The 20,569-nt window shown below is 46.9% G+C and overlaps 1 protein-coding gene across 1 annotated transcript in view; it reads right to left on the bottom strand.

Annotated features, from left to right (window-relative positions):
- ETV5 (ETS variant transcription factor 5) overlaps positions 1–20,569 on the bottom strand; it is a 65,159-nt gene that overhangs the window by 10,239 nt on the left and 34,351 nt on the right. The window contains exons 8-11 of the mRNA XM_084802212.1: positions 13,350–13,609; positions 10,717–10,776; positions 2,421–2,489; positions 2,097–2,266 (exon numbers count right to left, since the gene is read on the bottom strand). Coding sequence (XP_084658338.1) covers positions 2,097–2,266; positions 2,421–2,489; positions 10,717–10,776; positions 13,350–13,609 — 559 coding nt within the window. The remainder of the gene's footprint in view (positions 1–2,096; positions 2,267–2,420; positions 2,490–10,716; positions 10,777–13,349; positions 13,610–20,569) is intronic.

Genomic DNA, 20,569 nt, shown 5'->3' with positions numbered 1-20,569 from the left:
ACCCGGCTTCCATTTATAATTTTTAAAACTCTAAGCCAAATAAAAATTAAAATCCCCCCCTTTAGGATGGGTTACACTAATAACCTGATTTAATTCTCTATACTGCATGTTCACAAAAGGGGACCTAGGGGGGAAAAAAGTAACAATGTTTTGTTTCCTATTAAAAAACGGAAGTTTGTGTCTTTCCTTTAACTATTGGTGTGCTGTCTAGTTTTATGTCAACTTGGCACAAGCTTGAGTCACTGGAGAGGAGGGAGCCTCAGTGGAGAAAATGTTCTACAGCCAGCCTGGTGGGGAGGCAGCTCTCAACCTTGTGAACGACCCTTTCACAGGGGCTGGCCGCCTAAGACCATCTGCGTATCAGATAGCTACATTATGGTATCAGTAGCAACAAAAGTAATTTTATGGTTGGAGGTCCCCACAACATGAGGAACATTAGGAGCCACTGCTGTAGAGCCTTTTCTTAATTAGTGACTGGTTTGAGAGGGCCCATTTAAGTATGGATGGGGACTACCCTGGTTTTATAAGGAAGTAGGAAGGAGCAAGTCAGGGTGGGAGCAAGCCAGTAAGCAATGATTCCTGACCTGTGTCAGCTCCTGCCTCTAGGTTTCTGCCCTGTTTGAGCTCCCGCGCGGACTTCCTTGGCTGACGAACAATGTCAAATCCTTTTCTTCCCAAGTTGCTTTGGTCATGTTGTTTTGTCACAGCAACACAGCAATAGCAACCCTAACTACAACAACCAGAAACCTACATAACATACTTTTCTCTGCTCTTGCAGGACCCAGGATGGACCTCCCCGCAGCACCCACACAGTAGCTAACAACCATCTGTAATTGCAGTTCCAGGCATGCAATGCCGTCTCCTAGCTTCAATGGGCACCATGCACATACACACACGGTGCATCTACATACAGCCAGGCACATACACATAAAATAAATACTTTAAAAAAAAAAGTGTTCAGATTTCTAAGACTTATCTTTGGTAATTTTATTTCTCCAAGTTAGACCCATTTGAGGTATGTAGTGAGGTCAGTGAGACGGCTCAGCAGATTAAGGCACTTGCTGCCACGACGAATCCTGCCAATTTGAGTTTGATCCCTGATATCCACATATAGGAAAGAACTGATCCCCAACAACTGGTCCTCTGACTTTCATATGCATGTCATGAATTTAGTGTATATGCGTGCAAATGCAAATAAATAATGTAATACACACACATTTATCATTCTGTTTGTTTCCGAGACCGTTTCTCTGTGTAATAGTTCTGGTTGTCCTGGAACTCTCTTTGTAGACCAGGCTGGCCTTGAACTCACAGCCTCCTAAGTGCTGGGATTGAAGGTGTGTACCACAACACCCAGTCTTTTTTAATACACCCGGCTTAGTCCACAAAGTGAGTCCAGGACAGCCAAGGCTACACAGAGAAACCCTGTCTCGAAAAACAAAAACAAACACACAAACAAAATTATTTAATTTTATTTTATGTGTATTGGTGTGTGTGTGTGTGGGGGGGTGTCAGATCACTTGGAACTCGTATCGCAGACAGTGGTGAACTGCCGTGTGTGCTGGGAATTGAACCAGGGTCCTTAGGAAGTGCGGACAGTCCATCTCTCCAGCCCCTCAAAATACTTTCAACGTTTTCTACAACACAGAACTCTCTGCCTGTTTGTTTGGCAACACGCAGAAAACTGTCCTACTGACAGGAAGAACAACACTGCTGAGCCCACCAGCTGAAAAGAAAATGAGCAGCTCGCTCGCTCACTCAGTCACTCACTCACGGCCAGCATCTCTTGCCATGCGCCTTAGTCTCTGGCATTTAAACACTAGGTCTCCAGTTGATGGCGCTATTTGGGGAGGTCCAGGAGGCTGGAGGAAGTACGTCACTGGAGGTGGGCTTTGAGGGTTCAAAGTCCTGAGCCATTCATAGTGCATTTCCTCTTTGCACCATGCTAGTGCTTCCGCTTGTGAGCTACCGGCTTTCTTCTCCTGCCACTTGCTGTGCTGATGCCCTGCAGCCCTCCCTCCATGACAGACTCTTACCTCCCTGAAGCGGTCAGCCCACCCAGATTCATGCTGAGTAACAGACACACCCAGACTCACCTCTTCTGGTTCTATCAGCTTAAATTCCATGCCTCGGCCAGTCCAGGCGATGAAGTGGGCATTGGCTGGGTCATCAAGGAGGGTGACAAGGAACTGCCACAGCTGAAGAGAACCTCGCCTCTGGTAAGGGGGCCCCTCACGGTACAGGGTGGGCTCCTGCTTGACTTTGCCTGCATGCGACAGGGGTGCACAGGTAATGGCTTATGCTGGGGTTTCTCAGGGAATTTTTCACACAAAGCAGTGCTTACTGAACATGGCGGGGCTGACTGAGGAGTTCTGACATGGACAAGCCTCTCACTCAGCACTTAGTTGTGAGCATCTTACCTTCCAGTCTTTCCGGCACCACGCAAGTGTCATCAAAGTATAGCCTGGGGTCCTTTTCATATGTGAATCCTAAAAGAGTTTAAAAAGAAAGACCACACTGTACTAAAAACCACAGAGTTGAGAACTATAGCAGCATTCTTTTTTGGGGACGGGGGTGGTGGTGGTTCGAGACAGGGTTTCTTTGTGTAACCGCGCTGTAGTCCAGGCTGGCCTTGAACTCACAGAGATCCACTTGCCTCTGCCTCGCAAGTGCTGGGATTAAAGGCTTGTACCACTATGCCCGGCTTTATAGCAGCATTCTTAGATTAATAACAACTTTTAAATTATTATCTTGTGTTCATGGTGTGTGCGGCTCACCCATGTGGAGGTCCAGAGGACAGCTCTCTGGGGTTGGTACTCTTTACAAGGGGGACTGGGGACCTGAACCCAGGATTCCAGACTTTTGTGGCAAGTGCTTTTACCTGGGGAACCGTCTATTGTGGTACCTACCTATGCCAGACTGAATTTCCAGAGACTTCCAAAGGACTTAAGCATTCAAGTTCTGACGGCACTACCTTGGGCTGCGGGCTGAATCAGTTCCTGCTAACAGGGCCCGGGCTGCAGGAAGCACTGAATCACCACCGTGGGTTCCCCTCACATCTTCAGCAGTTTACAGGGGACCACATTTCTATGAGTAACCCATCTATTCTGGTCAGCCTAGCTCAGCGTTGGCTTTGCTTTCCTCGGTGTGTAGTGCTGTCATTTTCCTTTCAGCTCATGTTAAGTCAACGTTCCCAACAGACTTGTCAAAGCTCTCCATACACTTCATGGGCTATGAAAACTTATGGAAGGAAAAGCAAGTGGGCACAGACGCAGGGCCACAGAAGAGTGGCACACTTTAAACGGATTAGAGCACTGTCCCCAAACACAATGGCAAGAACCAAAGCTTTAATCGTGGAAGAGTTGTCACAGAAAGAGGGGTCAAGATACAGGATGGGTCGGGTGGGGGGTGGCGCACGCCTTTAATCCTAGCATTTGGGAGGCAGAGGCAGGGGAATCTCTGAGTTTGAGGCCAGCCTGGTCTACAGAGCAAGTTCCAAGATATCCAGGGCTACACATAAAAACACTGTCTCATAAAACCAAAGGGGGGGGGGAAGTGGGGAGGGAAAAAAAAGTGGTTCAAACACACACACCAAAAACTAAATTACTAAGGCACAAAGTAAAGGGACCATGGGAAAAGATGGCCGCACATTTTCTACATGCCAACTGCTAGCACGTGTGACTGGAGCACCAGGTGGCCAGCCTCCTCAGCTAGATTGGAGGTTCAAGCCCAAGGCAGCTAACAGTTCCCTGAGGAGAATGCCATGCTCCCTGCATCAACAGTATCACACATGGTGTACAGTCCCTCATCCCTGCGTTTTTCTCTGGCTCAGACCCTGGTAGAGTCACCCAGTCCCCGGGCTTAGAGAGTACTGGTCTGTGTGCCCTGGGTATGCAGAGCGGACAGGCAGGGCACCCTCAGTGACCCCAAAAACCTCACAAGGATCCCAGATGTAATCCTTCTCCTGCTGTCCTAGGCTTCTTCGCTATCAACTCAGGTGAGGGACCTTCTTGGCAGGCCTGGCACCACCATAATATGCCAGGACCTAGAAAAAAACTCAGTGCTGTGGAGGGGACAGTCTTCTGATGTCTATGTCTTTCGTCATTTACTTTTTAAGCCTATGGCATGATTTTTCTGTTTAAATTAACTACACTATATATGGGCTGAAGAAATGGCTCAATGGTCAAGTACACTGGCTACTACACCAGAGGACTCAGGTGCAATTCCCAGCATCCACATTGTGGCTCTCAACTGTCTGTAAGACTAGTTACAGGGAAGCCCACTGCCCTCTTCTGGCTCCTGCCTGCTCTGCATACACATGGTGCACAGCCATATATGCCGGCAAAGTACCCACACATCCATAGACAAATACAAATCCCCGCGCGCGCGCACACACACACATACAAACGCTATTTAAGAAAGCATATTTTATTGACATTTTTTGACTCCACTAAAGTTTTAGAGCCCATACTGTGCTGATTCGGGTAGGCACCAAGAATACAGCCGCCAATACAGTTCTTATGTGTTTGTATCTGAACTCAGAGCCGGAAGCAGATAATGAGAACAAGAAACAAATGACACAGCACAGAGCCACAACGAAGGAATGCAGGCTCTAAGGCCAGGCAGGTTGACCCCAATGGGTTGTGTGATTTTGAATGCGTCAATTCCACTGTGTCCAGGTTTTCTCACTGGTGCTGTTCTAAAGACTTAATGATTTGCTGTGTAGTCTGGTCTGTTGATCCACTGCTCCATCTTTACGACAGAGTGCAAGAACAGCTTCTGGTACCCGAGTGTGTGATAAATGATACTTAAACTGAAGGATCCTGTGCTGGGGTGAGACAGCCTTCAGTCCCAGCACTCCTGAGGCAGAGGCAGGTGGGTCTCTCTGATTTCCGGGCAGCATGGTCTACACAGGAGTAGTAAGGAGAGACCCTGCCTCAAAAAAAAAAACAACAACCAACCCTGGATGACAGTCCTGAGACCGTTCATCTTGCCATCCCCTGCCACGGAGGGGCTTTCTCAAGGATGAGGGTCATTCATACCTTAAGCATTTAGTCTTCTCCCAGCACCTCGCAAGACAGACCACAACATCTGACCATTTATGCAAAGAATGTTGACAGTTTTTTCCTTTAAGACATGGTCTCATGTAGACAGTCTACCCTGAACTCATCGTATAGCTGAGGTTGACCTTAAAACTGCCCCCACGTCCCCTGGATGAGGAGACCTGGTGGCACTCAGAGGAAGAACAGCAGGCTACCAAGAAGAGACTTGATACCCTATGAGCATATACAGGGGGAGGAGGTCCCCCTCAGTCACAGTCATAGGGGAGGGCAGTAGGGGGAAAATGGGAGGGAGGGAGGAATGGGAGGATACAAGGGATGTAATTGAGATGTAATATGAATTAATCAATAAAATATATTTTTAAAAAAACTCCCCCCCCCCCAAGTGCTAGGGCTGTACAGGCGTGTGTGTAACACCTGGCAAACTGGCTTTATGACAACCTGGTGTACTTCAGATTATCAGCAGGTCAGAAGTCCTTATGCGTCACACTTCCTACCCTTGGCTGCCAGGAGGCGATACAGTTCTCACCTTCCATATGTGTTTTGGTATTCCATTTAAATGGTCTTGCTATAAAGTCATTTTAAGTGGAACCGTTTAAAAGTTTACACACCTGTCAAACGAGCCGTGTTATTCTCAGCCGTTTCTCTCCCCCCCCTCACCCCAAGGTAAAGATAATTGACCCACAACCCCACAAGACTAGATTAAATTCTTGTTTCGGTTTTCAAAAGCTTATGAGGAACATCATTCGGGGACATTTTGTGGTTTCTAAGTTCTTGCCACAGGCGGTCCCTCTAAAACACACGGAAGGAGCTCCTGGCTTAAGTAGTAAGTCAGCTGAGTTTGCATCAGCAGTTATTTCTGATGTGGCCATCGCCAGCTAAGCACTCAAATAAAGGTGCAGGAAGGAAGAGCCTGCTTGAAGGGCAAAGTGGAAACGAAAGGCCCCAAAATAACCACACAAGGGTTCCAGGTGAGCACCCGAGGCAGGGCGGCTATCTTTGCAATCAGAAACGCTTGTTTTCATAACTGTTTCCTAGGCATCTGTGGTCAAGACTGTAAAGGAAGGATAGAAAAACCAGGCCGTGATAATTGAGAGCGGTTTCAAGAGGCTGCTGGCTTCTTCGAGAGTCAACTCTTTCAATGCGTGCGGTCAATCGGGCAAAGGAAGAGGCTGGAGGTGGCGTCACCAGACGGCCTATGTGTAGCAGGCGACTCAAAATCTTACTAAAAATATTTCCCTTAAGAGCATGCTCGTCTGTTAAATGCTGTAATTATACAAAATGTTTGCCTCCCTCTTCGCCGCTCCCCCCCTCATGTGCCTGCCGCAGACACCATCAACAGTGAGCAATCTGGAAGGAGTCCTGTGCGCACAGCTGTGTCTGCACAGCCAGCAGTAGACAGCCCGCCTGCTCGTGTCTGGACCCTCTCTGAGAATATCATGAGGGCACACGGCAGGGCCAGCGGCACTGGTCTTATCCAGCTGGGAGAAGCTGCCTACCCAAGAAACCATCCTGATCTCGACTTGCCAATTGTAAGGAACAACCAACGCTTCCTGAGCCTAAAATGCTATACAGGGAGGTGTTCACTGCCTTAGGTAGATGAGACCGCACCCAGCAATCTAGGAATCGCACCACTTAGGGCGGTGGTTCTAGCCTATGGGCCAGGACCCTTTCAGGGGGGTCCAACGACCTTTTCACTAGGCACCATGCATAATCAGTTATAAAGTAGCAACAAAAGTAATTTTACGGTTGGGGTCACCACAACACAAGGAACTGTATTAAAGGGTCAAAGAGGTAGAGAAGGCTGCGAACCACAGTCTTTGCAGTAGCTTTAAAGCCCCCTCAGCAAGTCTACAGCACGGCTGAGCTTGAGCGTGACTTGCAAACTTGCAAACGGAGACTTCTGGGCTCCCCGTTGGAGCTTTCGACTCAGTAGCTCTTGAGGATTTGACGATGCAAGTTCCAGGAGAAACCTGTGCCACTGGTTTGGGGGAAGTCAGACTGATGTAAGGTATTTCTATGGACAGATGTGTATGACAGAAGGAAATATACTTCTGGGGACCCAGCGTAAGGAAAATACTTCAGTGTCAGTGCTCAGAACAGAGGTCCCGACCCGACCACACTGCCTAGGAGATTAGCTTCTAGCCCAGTGCCTACTCAGACCCCAGAGGGCTCCTTGCCATCCAGTGAGCTGACTGATCTGCCACTGTCACCCAGTCATGCAGGAGCTATGTGTTCTGCATCGCTCCTCGCAGCTCTGACAGCTCAATTATCATCCCCCGACACTGGGGTCCCTCTCTCCTCCGGATTCCCACCCAACTACTTCCTCAGACAAGTCCTAAAATGTAAAACCCTGCCAACCACACACTGACTGACAACAGACAACAAAATACCGGCCTGCAGGAAACCTGGCAGTAGTAGATGCCTCAAGTTTGTCATGGTCCTTCCTCTCAGAAGGCTCATGAATTAGCTTCAAGAAGCAGTCAAAGAATTGTGTCAAGATTTAATGGGATGGACTGTGCATTTATAGTGATCTGTGAGGCATCTGTGAATATTCAAATTTTAGCAAGAGGTCATAAGCCAAGCGCACCCTCACACAGTAAGTAAGCACTATGTAGCCACTGTGGATGAAACTGCTGAGAAATGCCCAGATCTGGGTGATTACACTGGACAGACGGTATGGAGACAGATGAAGGCTGGGTCCTGGGCCCTGAGGGCTTGTCTCAGAATTGTGGGTCTACCTTCCAAGCTACAGATTTTACAGTCAATCTTCTGACCTCTTGGAGTGTCCGTGGTTTCCAGGACTGCTAGGTGACTAAATGACCTGCGTGCTCAGGACAGAATTTGGAACGTAGGAAACACGCAATGAATTGATGACTCCTGTTGAAAGACTTGACAAAGGAATCCTGGTACAATCAGTACAGTTCTGTACGGACGTATGCACAGAAAAGCAACTTCATGACTTCCTATGGATAGTGAAACCTGCTTTTTATTTCTGTTTGTCTATACTCCCTAAATTGTGTGCAATCTGCACTTATTATTGCTTACAAAAGAATAAGGTGGAAAGTTTGTACCGTGAACAAAAGAAACCCAAGAGCAAGATTCTCCAGGTCTGGGCGCCAGGTCTGTTCTGACCGTTTCCTTGAGGCTCTATGCTATCAATCTTTCTAAAAATTCTATTCTAAGGCCAGACGTGGTGGTGCACACTTTTAATCTCAGAACTGAGGAAGACAGAGGCAGCCAGCCAGCCTGGTCTATAAAATGAGTTCCAGGACAGCAAAAGCTAAACAGAGAAAGCCTGTCTCAGAAAACCAAAACCAAACAAAACAATTCCATTATAGTCCACTTAAAAAATTTAAATCAGGGACTAGAAACAGTGGCTCAGAGGTTAAGAGCACTGTCTGCTCTTCCAAAGGCCCTGAGCTGAGTTCAATTCCCAGCAACCACGTGGTGGCTCACAACCATCTCTAATGAGATCTGGCGCCCTCTTCTGGCCTGCAGGTGTACATGAAGGCAAAACATTACATACATAATGAATACATAAATTAAAAAAAAATTTTTTTAAAAAAACTAAGCCAGGTTGGTAATGCACCCCTGTAATCCCAGCACTCAGGGAGGCAGAGGCAGGCGGATCCCTTTAAGTTCGAGGCTAACCTAGTCTACAATGTAAGTCCTCGACAGCCAAGGGTACACAGAGAAATCCTGTCTCAAAAACAAATAAACCCACCATTTCTGATGATTATGTTGGCAGGCTTGCCAGCACCTTTAACTTCTGAGCCATCTTGCTAACCCTCATTCTGTTTCTGACAGAGTATGACGTGTTACTAGGCTAGGCTTATGTCAGTATGTAGCCAAGGATGGCCTTGAACTCCTGACCCTCCTGCCTCCCTCTCCTGAGTTTATCTGCTGGGCTGAGAGCCTATGCCAGAGCTTCCTAATTGGCAGGAAGGCACTTCACCAGGCAAGCCACACCACCAGCCCAGCATCTTGATTGCCCAATCAGGTTAGCAGTAGGAAAGATAAGGTCACAGGTCCAACTCTGACCACTGCCTCTTGCTCCTAACTATAGTGTCCCAGATACTTGGTCAATTAGTTGATTCTAAAGGAACTGTGCTTAAGAACCTCAATAGAAGGCCAGGCATGGTGGCGCACGCCTTTAATCTCAGCACTGAGGAGGCAGAGGCAGGTGGATCGCTGTGAGTTCGAGGCCAGCCTAGTCTACAAAGTGAGTCTAGGACAGCCAAGACTACACAGAGAAATCCTGTCTGGAACCCCCCTCCCCCCCAAAAAAAAACCAAACAAACAAAAAGAGAAAACCTCAATAGACAGCATACAACATTTATCTTTTACGTATATGCTTTGTATGCAACCATACAGCACACACGGAGGTCAGAGGTCAATGTCGGGCATCTTCATCACCATCACCTATTTTTTGAGACAAGGTCTCAAACTGAAGTCAGGAGTTTGTGACCTGGCTAGAGTGGCTAGCTAGCAAGTCCCAGAATCCTCCAGCCTCTGCTTTCCAGTGCTGGGACTATAGGTAGGCGTCAGGCACTGGCATGCCTGGCTTTCCCCCTGGGTACTAGGAATCTGAAGCCAGAGGTTCATTCTTGGGCAGCAAGCGCCTTATACACTAAGCCTTTTCATCCATGTATGTATGTATGTGTGTGTGTGTGTGTGTGTGTGTGTGTGTGTCTGTCTGTCTGTCTGTCTGTCTGTCTGTCTGTCTATCTATCTATCTCTAAACCTTTTCAGTGGTTCTCAACCCTCCTAACGCTGTGACCCTTTAACACTGCTGCCCGTGTTGTGGTGGGTGGTCCCCAACCATGAAATTATTCTCATTCGCTATGTTATAAATCATGATGTAAATATCTAATATACAGGATATTCACTATGCACCATCCTGTGGGGTGGGGGAGGAGGTCAAGACAGACAGTTGAGAACCACTGCTTTCAATGTGCCTTCAGTAAACAATCAAGACATTAAATCCATGCTTGTTGGCAGATCACTTTGTATTTTCATCTCAGAGCTGCCCTTAGTCTATCCAATTTGAAAACACGTCTGTTGTGTGCTTCAGTGTCGTGTGCACAGCTTACCTCTGCACAGCTTTAAACTTTCCTAGCCCCCCCCCTTTCCTCAGCCAGCTCTCTTCCTCTACCTCTCTAGCCCTCTCAAGGCCAGAGAAGATCTCCTGAGATCTCCCTCTCACAGTAAACTTGGCAATCGCCCATTACATAATCATTACAATGGGGCGCCACCCACCCAAACTAAGGGAAAAATCACAAAGTCTTCCCGAAAGCCTCCCTCGGACCCTCTCAAACCCTCCGTCTCAGTTCAGGCGGATGTAGCTGCAAAGGCAGGCGCCAGTCCCCCTTTTTTTCCCAAAGTAACTGAGGACTGGCTAGCTACCACCTAGCTCTCGTACTCACACGCTAAGGGAGGTCTAATCATCAATCTCTCAGCTCAGCCTAGAAATGGTAATTTTAAGTTAAGCACGTGTATTACCAAAGAACTAAAATTAATTTTTAAAAAAAGAGAAAGAGGAAGAAAAAATCCTCCAACTTCCAACGTGTGCTGTACATATAGTCCTACCCCACCCCACCCCACCCCCCCACCAAATAAATTACTTTTTAAAGGGCAAAAGCAAGCTCCTTACCTTCATGGTTGCTGGAGAAATACCCTCCTCTCAGGTAGGACGACTGGCAGTTAGGCACTTCTGAAAGGGAAGCACAGATGTGTTCTTAGCAACAGCTCCTGCAGAACAGCACACAGGCCACGCCCAGGAGCAGGGCCTGAAACCTCACAACTCAAGTTGTGCTACTTAGGTTTCATCAACATGACACAAGTCAGAGTAACTTGGAACCTCTACCAAGCAATCGTCTCTATGAGATTAGCCTATGGGCACAACTGTGGGGCATTTTATTTTTATTTTATTTATTTATTTGTTTGTTTGTTTGTTTATTTTAATTTTTTGGTTTTTCGAGGCAGGGTTTCTCTGTGCAGCCTTGGCTATCGTGGACTTGCTTTGTAGACCAGGCCTCGAACTCACAGCAATCTGCCAGCCTCTGCCTCCCTCATGCTGGGATTAAAGGCACGCGCCACCACGCCCGGATTTTCTTTTTTTCTTTTTTTGTTGGGGGCATTTTATTGATTAATGATTGATATGGGAGAGCCTGGCCCACTGCGGGAGGTCCCCGTCTGGAGCTGGTACTCCTGGAGGGCTTAAGAAAGCAGGCTGGGTAAGCCATGGAAAAACCAAGGCAGTAAGCTGCGCTCTGCTCCATAGTCTCTGCAGCAGTTCTTGCCTTGGCACCCCTCCGTGACGATGGGCTGTAACCCCACCCCCACCCCAGCCAAACAGCCCATCCTCAACCCCACCCCTGCAACACCAAGGTGATTTTGATGATGCATCTAAAACAAAGGACAGGTCTCTGGGGCCTTGATCTGTGGATGCGTACCATGCTAATACCCAATATGGTAAACACTACAACCCACCTCCTGCAAGCAAGACCCTTCTCATCAAGAGGCACAGGAGAAAGAGTCTTCATTCACTCATTTTAGAAATCAGATAGCAATGCATTTGATGAGAAAACTATAGGATGGGGAGGGAGAGACCACTGCTTTAGAACTTTCCCAAGCTGCTCCTCTGGCTCCTGATGCAGGCATCCAATTCTGTTGCCGGGGGTGAAGGTATTTTAAGGCCAGAGGGATTAGCAGAACTAAGGCTTTGAAAGGCAGGCTGGGTACTGTAGTTGGGCAAGCATCTTTTGGACAGGGTGGATCTGTTATGCTGAAACTAAACCACGCTCAAGCGAGCTGTTCTTCAGGTCTCAGGACAGACAAGTGGCCTGGGTGTACCCTGGGGACAGAGCTTCTGATGTGAACATTTGTTGACTGCCTTTCAAATGAATAGGATGAGATTTTTAAAAAGAAAATGGTTGGGTATATTAAAATGTCAAATCCTGGGGGCTGGACAGAGGGCTCAGTGGTTAAGAGCACATACTGCTCTTCCAGAGGTCCTGAGTTCAAATCCCTGCACCCACACCAGGCAGCTCACAACCACCTGCAACTCCAGCTGGGAGATCTGACTGCTGTGGTCTTTGCAGCACTCACATACACAGACACATAACTAAACTAAAAACTGCCCAGTCGTCCTATGCGAGAGGAGGGTGTTTATTATACGTGTAGTGTTTATTATATTTATAATATTTAATATATATTAAAGTCAATAGGAAAAAAAAAAAAAACGTTGCCACCAGACCTTCTGAGAAAAATGCTTCAAAGCCTTTTTACAAAGAACTCAGTGACAATTTGTATAACATCAGCAGCTATTGTTTTTCCTAGCACAATGTGGTAAATTTCTCCCCTGACCTGTATTCTCAGGTTTCCCCAAAACTAGATTCTATTCAGCACCATCAATGTATTATGTTATTTCTAAGACCGGGCACAGATCCTATAGCCCGCTCTACCCACCGGAGTCATTCAGCGTCAGATTGCTCCGACCTTCCCAAGGGGCTTCAGAAGAGCGCCCAGTGAAAGGCAGGAAACCTACCAACCACTCCCCAGTCATCCTGACCCTAACTGTAAGCGAAAAGTGGGGAGAACACTGCAAGGTCCCAGGTCTGCCTTCCTCTGAGGGTCTCAGGAATGAGACAGAGGTCGGACAGCCTCAGCTTCCTGAGCTGAGGCTCCTAGGCAGCAGGGCTAACAGCCTCTGCAGGATATGAGTCCCAACCACGTGAGCAATGCAACAGCAAATCGGAGCCAGCAGCCCTCTGCACTTGCGGGTTATCAGGCGTGTCTCCAATCGGTCAGATCACAGAACTGTGTCCTAGAGGTTAACTCTTTTCCTTATGATTCTATTGAGTCTGTTGTGTTGATAACAAAGGCCCAAAACACAACTTGTGTTCCTCATATCCAATACACTAAAACACACAACTTGTGTTCTTCGCATCCAGTACACTTAAGGGTAGGGTACCACCCAAGTATGGGCTCAGCAATCTTCAGATTGGCCTCAAGAGAGTATGTTACACATTTTTGAATACCATTAACTAGTTCATTAAACTCTTTGAAGAGTACTGGGCTTTTTTTGTTTTTGTTGTATTTTGTTTTGCTTTTTGGAGGTGCTGGCCATGGAATCCAGGATACTATACTGCCACACTGTCAGCCCCTGAAGGCAATTCTTATACAATGACCCCCAAAGGACCGCAGAGGGACTCAACATTGATCAGACAGCTGAATATGAGAATACAGAAGCCGGAGCGTGGGGGGAGGGGGGCTTATGCTGACCTGAATCGGCACAGTAATCTCGGGGCTCCTGCTTGATTCCCATTGGTGACTGGAACCCATGTGCAGGGGGACCAGGCATCCCAGGGACCCCGTGTTCATAGAGTGGGTCATGGTATTCCTGCTTGAATCCCTGAAGGGGCGGGGGAGCTGCAGGGACAATGGGCTCTGACATCTGCCTGTGGTAGCCGGGGCGATTATCTCCAGGAACTCCCGACTGAGAGGGGAAAGGGTGGCAGGGCTCAGACAGCTGTCGCTGAAATCTGGAAGAGAAAAAAAAAAATCATATTGTTTAATACAAAATGAACACTTACTATGACTCAGCACTCAGGATTAGCCGCAACATCTGGTTTTTTTTTTAAAGATAACTTAATTTCTAAATTAAAAAATGCTTAGTATTGATGTGAAATGCTTATTATTCATGGGCGTGTACATGTTTGCACGTGGGTGGGTCAACTCTCTCCACCTTTCCATAGGTTCCTGGGATTGAGTTCAGGTCATGTTAGCTCACACAGCAAGTACCTTTCATGGTGGAGCCATCTCACTGGCCCATGAATTAATTTTGAATCTTACTTGGTATTGATGCATATCATAAAACTACCATAATTATAATGTAAGAAATGCAAAGCTGATTGGTAGATCAAAGGAACTGACTTTTTTTTTTTTTAAATCAAGAACTGTCAAGAATATTTCAAAACCCTACCCAGATCTAGCCAACAGACAGGACATTCTCCACAGTTGAGTGGACACTGGGGTCTGACTTTCACACGAACTCTGGTGCCCCATATTTGACCATGTGCCCTCGATGGGGAGACCTGGTGGCACTCAGAGGAAGGATAGCAGGTTACCAAGAAGAGACTTGATACCCTATGAGCATATACAGGGGGAGGAGGGCCCCCTCAGCCACAGTCATAGGGGAGGGGAGTAGGAGGAAAGTGGGAGGGAGGGAGGAATGGGAGGATACAAGGGATGGGCTAACAATTTAGATGTAATATGAATAAATTAATAAAATATATTTTTAAAAAAATATTGCAAAACACACACACACACACACACACACACACACACACACACACACGGTTTCCCTGTGTATCCTTGGCTGTCCTGACTCGCCTTGTAGACCAGGCTGCCTGCCCTTGCCTCCCCAGTGCTGGGACTAAAGGCATGTGTCACCATGCCTGGCTGCAAAATATTCTTTTATTACCTGTTAAAACTACTTAACTTGTAGGGAAGTTTAGGCTCTATTTATTTTATACTGCATTCTAAAGTAAATTTCACATGGATGAAAGATCTCATACAATAAAGTAAAAGTATATGAGAACTTAAACAAGTGGGGGTGAGAGAAAGCTTTTTTGTTGTTGTTTTTCGAGACAGGGTTTCTCTATGTTATCTTGGCTGTTCTGGACTCACTTTGTAGACCAGGCTGGCCTCAAACTCACAGCGATCCACCTGCCTCTGCCTCCCAAGTGCTGGGATTAAAGGCATGCGCCACCATGCCCGGCTTGAGAGAAAAAACCATGCCAGGCTTGAGAGAAAACTTTTTAAGTTATCATACTAACAGCAGAAATCATCAAGATAACACATGGACACAAAGTCAAAGGGAAAACATGAAAATGGGAAGGAAAAAAATAGTCAGAAAATGCCAGAAACAAAATCAAGAGTAAAACAGAATGCAACAATGTTGATGATGAAGGTCAGTATCTCAGTGTGGTAGCTTGAGTAAGAATGGCCCCATAAGCACGTATTTGAATGCTTAGTTACCAGGGAGGGGCACCACTTAAAGGATTAAAAGGATTAGGAGGCGTGGCCTTGTTAAAGAAAGTGTGTCACTGGGGGTGGACTCCAAGGCTTCAGAAGCCCATGCGAAGGCCACAGTCTCTCTAGGCCTATGATCAGGGTGTAGCCCTTGACTACTCTCCTAAACCCTGCTCACAGGCCACCATGCTCCCTGCCATGATGATTATGAACCCCCAAAACTATAGTGAACTTTACTTTGTAAGAGCTGCCTCGGTTGGGCTGGAGAGATGGCTCAGTGGTTAAGAGCACCGTCTGCTCTTTCAAAGGACCCTGGTTCAATTCCCAGTACCCACATGGCAACTCACAACTGTCTGTAATTCCAATACCAAAGGATCTGACATCCCCACACCAAAGCATAAAATAAAATAAAATAAAAAGAGTTGCCTTGGTTATGGTGTCTCTTCACAGCAACAAAAGAGTGACTAAGCCACTTGGTGAGTGTGACAAACAGGAAAACCAGTAAAGAAATGCTAAGGGCCATAGATAAAAAGCTTACTAGTAATAAGGGGGGAGGGGCAAGGAGAGGGCTGAGAGGGTAAGAGCATTCTCCAAAACCCTACTGGGCAGTTCTCAAGTCCCAGCTCTAGGGGACTGGACATCTTCTGGCCCCTATGGGCACCTGCACACATAGATACATAAAGAGAAAGAAAACAGTTGGATTAGTGAAATGGTTCAGTAGGAAAGGCTTTTACCACTGGGGTTTGGTCCCAGACACCCACATGGTGTACACACTAACAGACAGATAAATGTAATAAAAAAAAAATTAAAGACAAAAATCACACCTTGGGATTAGCCTACCCAAAGAAGTGAAAGACCTGTATTATGAACATTTAAAAATATTTAAGAAAGAATTTGAAGACACCAGAAGATGGAGAGATCTCCTAGGCACATGGATCAGCAGGATGAACACTGTGAAAATGTCCATCATATCAAAAGCAATAGAGCTTCAAAACAAACCCCACCAAAATTTCAACTCACCAGGCACGGCAGCACATACCTTTAATGCCAGCACTCAGGAAGCAGAGGCAGGCGGATCTCTGTGAGTTCAAGGACAGCCCTGTCTACAAAAAAAAAAAAAAAACCAAACACAACAACAACAAAACCAACTCAATTCTTCACTGAAATTGAAAAAAAAATTCTTGAAATTCACATGGAAACAATAAAAACAGACAGCCAGGACCATCCCAATTTACACAAACTGCATGGAACTTACACCACCCTGATTTCAAGTTAGACGTGCGGTAAGAAGTAAAGCCACCACATTAGGAGAACAAAAGCAGACACATTTATCAGTGGAATAGGACAGAGGACCCAGATTAAGTGCACATCCCTCCAGCCACCTGATTTTTTGACAAAGGTGTGTGTGGGGGGGGGAAGACACACAGGAGAAAAGACAACATGGTGGTGGTCAAAAACCAAACAGCTACACATAGGAGGAAACATCACTTTCCCTCTCACCCTGCACTCAAATCAACTCTGAATGGATCCAAGGTCTCAACGTCAGACCTGAAACGCTCAAGAAGAGGTGGGGAGAGTACACTTCAGGATACAGGCTTACGTAAAGACTTTATAAATAGGGCTCAACTCATCCAGGAAACAAGACCATAAAAGTGGGACTCCATGAAGTGGGAGCTGTTTATTACCAAAGAAGTCATCTGAATGGGGAAAGTCTTTGCTAGGTTATGTCTGACAGAGGATTAGTATCCAGAATATATGAAGAACAAAAAGTAAATGCCGAGAAAACAAACAATGCTGCTAAACATGGGCTAGAAGGTTTAAAAGTGTTGGCTGCTCTTAGCCATCAGAGCAAACTAAATGACACTGGGACTCTCTCTCTCACCCCACTCAGAGCCGCTAAGATTAAGAAAACAAACGACAAGGTTCTTATTAATAATAGACTTAACCAAAAAGTTGGGCTTAGATTTGAATCGGTCTGTGTGTCAACAGGTGGCTAACAGACTTCTACAGCACTAAAGACTTAAACCAGAGATCTGGGTACAGATAAAACCGCAGAGCACGGAACTGCTCCCGGTGAGGTTTTACTATGCCGTTGCAGGAAGGACCTCCACCCAAATCACCGTACTATGACTTGACCCCTGAGCAACTTTACACAGGCATGTCCTTCGTCCCTGTCTCATCTGCCAGGCCAGTACTCCTCAGAACACATTCCAGAACTGTGAAGTCTAGTCTGCGCGGACATACCACCTCAGCAGAAACCTGGGTTTAAGGTCGCTGTCATTTAAGAGACCCTTGAAGGGTCTCCAAGCAAGCGAACATTTGCAACTCAGGCGTGACATCTTGAATACAGGTATGAGCCGCGGGGCTCTCAACCTCAAGCAGAGCCAACGTATTCCGGAGACCTCATTCCTTCTCACCAGCAGCCCAAACCCCTTGTTGTTTGAAAGAAACGGAAGCGGGGAGGGGCAGTCCCTCCCCCTTTCTCTTTCCTGGTCCCTCTGTGACCAAGTTAGAACCGGCAAAGGTGACCCCCTACAAGTCAGTTCCTTTGATGGCTCCAAGATGGCCTGCCCCACTCAGTTCTGTAACCAGAGCCTCGGCAGCTGGCGCAACCAAGGGCGCTGCTTCCGCTCAGTGCTCATCTTCTCAGCTTCCAGAATGTAACTCTAGAGTTGGCCTGGGATGGCCTCCTTTAGGAAGGGATGCTTCCAAATGAGCCCCCCCCCCAACATCCCTTCACCGCCCGCCCCTCCCCCCAAAGCATGGATAGATCACAAACACCAGCATTGCTCTGCACTGCATATTGGAGTGTGGCAAAGGAGATCCTGGGGTAGGTCACAAGACCCGCATATCTTGCGGGGGAGGGGGGGGGCTGAAGGGGGGGACACGGCTCTAGCTTGCTGCTGTAATTGGTATTTGCAGAGACAAATTAAAAGTAATTCAGTCCTTGTCCTCAAAATGCATCCTGTGAACTTTACTCACTGGCCTCCATCTGAACCCCAGACCCCCCCCCCACCTCCCACCAGCAATCTTCTTTGAAGTTATCTAAGAACGTGTAGCCTACATAACAGCCAAGAGGCTGCTGGGACCAACCATTCCCAAGGGAGCAGCAGCTTAGGCTGGCCAGTCTCTCTTCCTCCCACCCCACCCGTGACCCCTGTGCAGCTTACAAGGAATGAACTCAGATCTGCTGAGCAAAGAGAGACAGACTACTAAGCAAGGCTTCCCAAGCGCCAGTTTATTTAAAGGGACAGATTATTTATTTGTCAGATTTATACAGCTAGCGCCTTGCCTCCGGAGAACACGCCCACGCCACCAACATTTGGTTTACGTTATGAAAACTGTTAGATTCTTTTTCTGCATTTCCTTTTTGGTCCTAGCTGCCAACACACAGCGTAAACACAATGGTTAACGGGAATAAAAGGAAAAAAAAAGTGCAGATTTGATGTAGGGCACAGCATGCCCATAACAGGTGAAACCAGTGATAGTTCAGAGGTCGCCTTCAAGATATTTGTAAGACGCAACTAACTAGAAGCACACCTCATGCTTTTATCTCACTGTTCCAGCTAAAAGAACTTGACGGAAACCAGACAATCGGCAGAGGGAAACAGGAGCCTGCCTGTGAGGTCAGAACAAGCCCAGCCGAAAGCCAGGCTTCACCACTGACTCCCCACGTGACTTTAGGCAAGTTACGTAATGGCCAAGCCTTCATTTTCTCATCAGCAGAGTAAGGATGACCAGGGCACCTGCCCCAAAGGCCTGCTGTGAAGATTACATAAGATAACGCACGTTAACTGGACGCAGCACATTAAGTTCTCAAAACACACGACCTCCACTCTCCCAGTTAAAGTCACAAGCTCTGCAAACGGAAAAAAATCTCGTGGGGACAAGGAGATTGCCACAGACACCAAAGTCAGAGCCCTGAGCTGCCCACAGGATGCAGTCCCCTTCTGGGAGACAGACTATTGAGTTTTGTTCTTGAGTGACTCACTCATGCCCACCTGAGAAGAACAGTAATGCTGACTCAGCATGCTGCAGGAACATCGGCCGAGGCAGCCTTCTCACACAAGCCTAAGCACACCAGTGAAAGTGCAGCAAGAAACACAGCAAAGAACTGTAAAAATACAGTAACTTAAGTATCTACGTTTGCGGTATCCAAAAAGCTAAGTCAAAAAATAAAAATAAAGAAAGTCATTATGTGGGCATGTGTGCTGGGACGGGTTCATGGGGACAGACCTCAGATGGACGAATTTCCAGGGACCCGGGTTCAGGTTGTCAGGCTTGGGTAGCACACACGTACCTCTTGTGACATCTCACTGGTCCCAAAGTGATGTTTAAAAAGTCAAATGCAGGGCCAGTGTGAGATGGCTCAGCAATAGATGTTTGCCAAGCCAGACCATGTGAATTTGCTCCCCAGGTCCCGCCAAGGTGGAAGGGGCGGGGGGGGGGGGGGCGGGCGGTGGACTCTGTTGGCTTTTAAGCTATGTAAGCATTCCCCACCTCCACATAATAAATTTGAAAAGTGAGAAAAAAGAAAGGTGAGTAGCACATAGCTAGGCATGACACGGCCTGTGGAACTGCGGTACGTGGACACAGGAAGCCAACTGCACGGTGGCCAGCACACCTCACCCCCAAGTAACAGAGTTGGGGGTCAGTCTGGGTAAGAGCCACAAACCTACAGTTTAAATACACATATTTAATATCTTTACTTGTTTGTGCCTGTGTGTGCAGGAGCCCTCGGAAGCCATAAAAAAAGTCACAGACCCCTTGGAGCTACAGTGACAAGCTGCGTGACATGATGCTGGGATCAGGACCCTGGTCCTCTTCAAGAGCAGCCAAGTGCTCTTAACCACACAGCCATCTCTCCTGTCTCACCTAAATCGTTTCCACAAAAACCTTTCAGTAGCCTTTTGATGGCATCTAAGCACAAATTAGACTGGTCCACGTACCAGAAAACACTATTTTTGTAAACTAAGGAAAATAAATTATAAAAAAGTTTGAAAGCTATGATAGCAAACACTTAAAATGCTGAAAAAAAAAAAACCCTCCACAAATCATAACCTAGGCAATAATATATGTACAGGAGGGCTTGTGTAAGCAACTGGGACTGAGGTAGTTGCCTAAGTGGGTGCAATTTTACAGAGAACAGAACCAGACGGTCCACGAAGAGTGAAACTACAACAGACAGACGGACAGACAACAACTGACTCTCAAGGCTAGATGTTATTTGCCAAGAAGTCAGCAGCGTCTGCCAAGGCTTCAAAAGTTCTAAATTTAAAAGAGACAGACAGACAGACAGACAGAGGCACACATGCACACACACAGAGACAGACAGACAAATAGACACAGAGACAGAACGGCATATTCTAGGTTTTAAAAAGATATCATGGGCAACTTTGTGCTAATTAATTTTTTAAGCACATGCATGGGGAAAGCCCTTAAACCTTTTGATTAGATGTATTAAACTA

The sequence above is a fragment of the Acomys minous genome (genome assembly GCF_964271855.1).
Source record: "Acomys minous genome assembly, chromosome: 11".
NCBI classification, from domain to species: domain Eukaryota; kingdom Metazoa; phylum Chordata; class Mammalia; order Rodentia; family Muridae; genus Acomys; species Acomys minous.
This window is presented reverse-complemented; position numbering and strand designations above follow the sequence as displayed.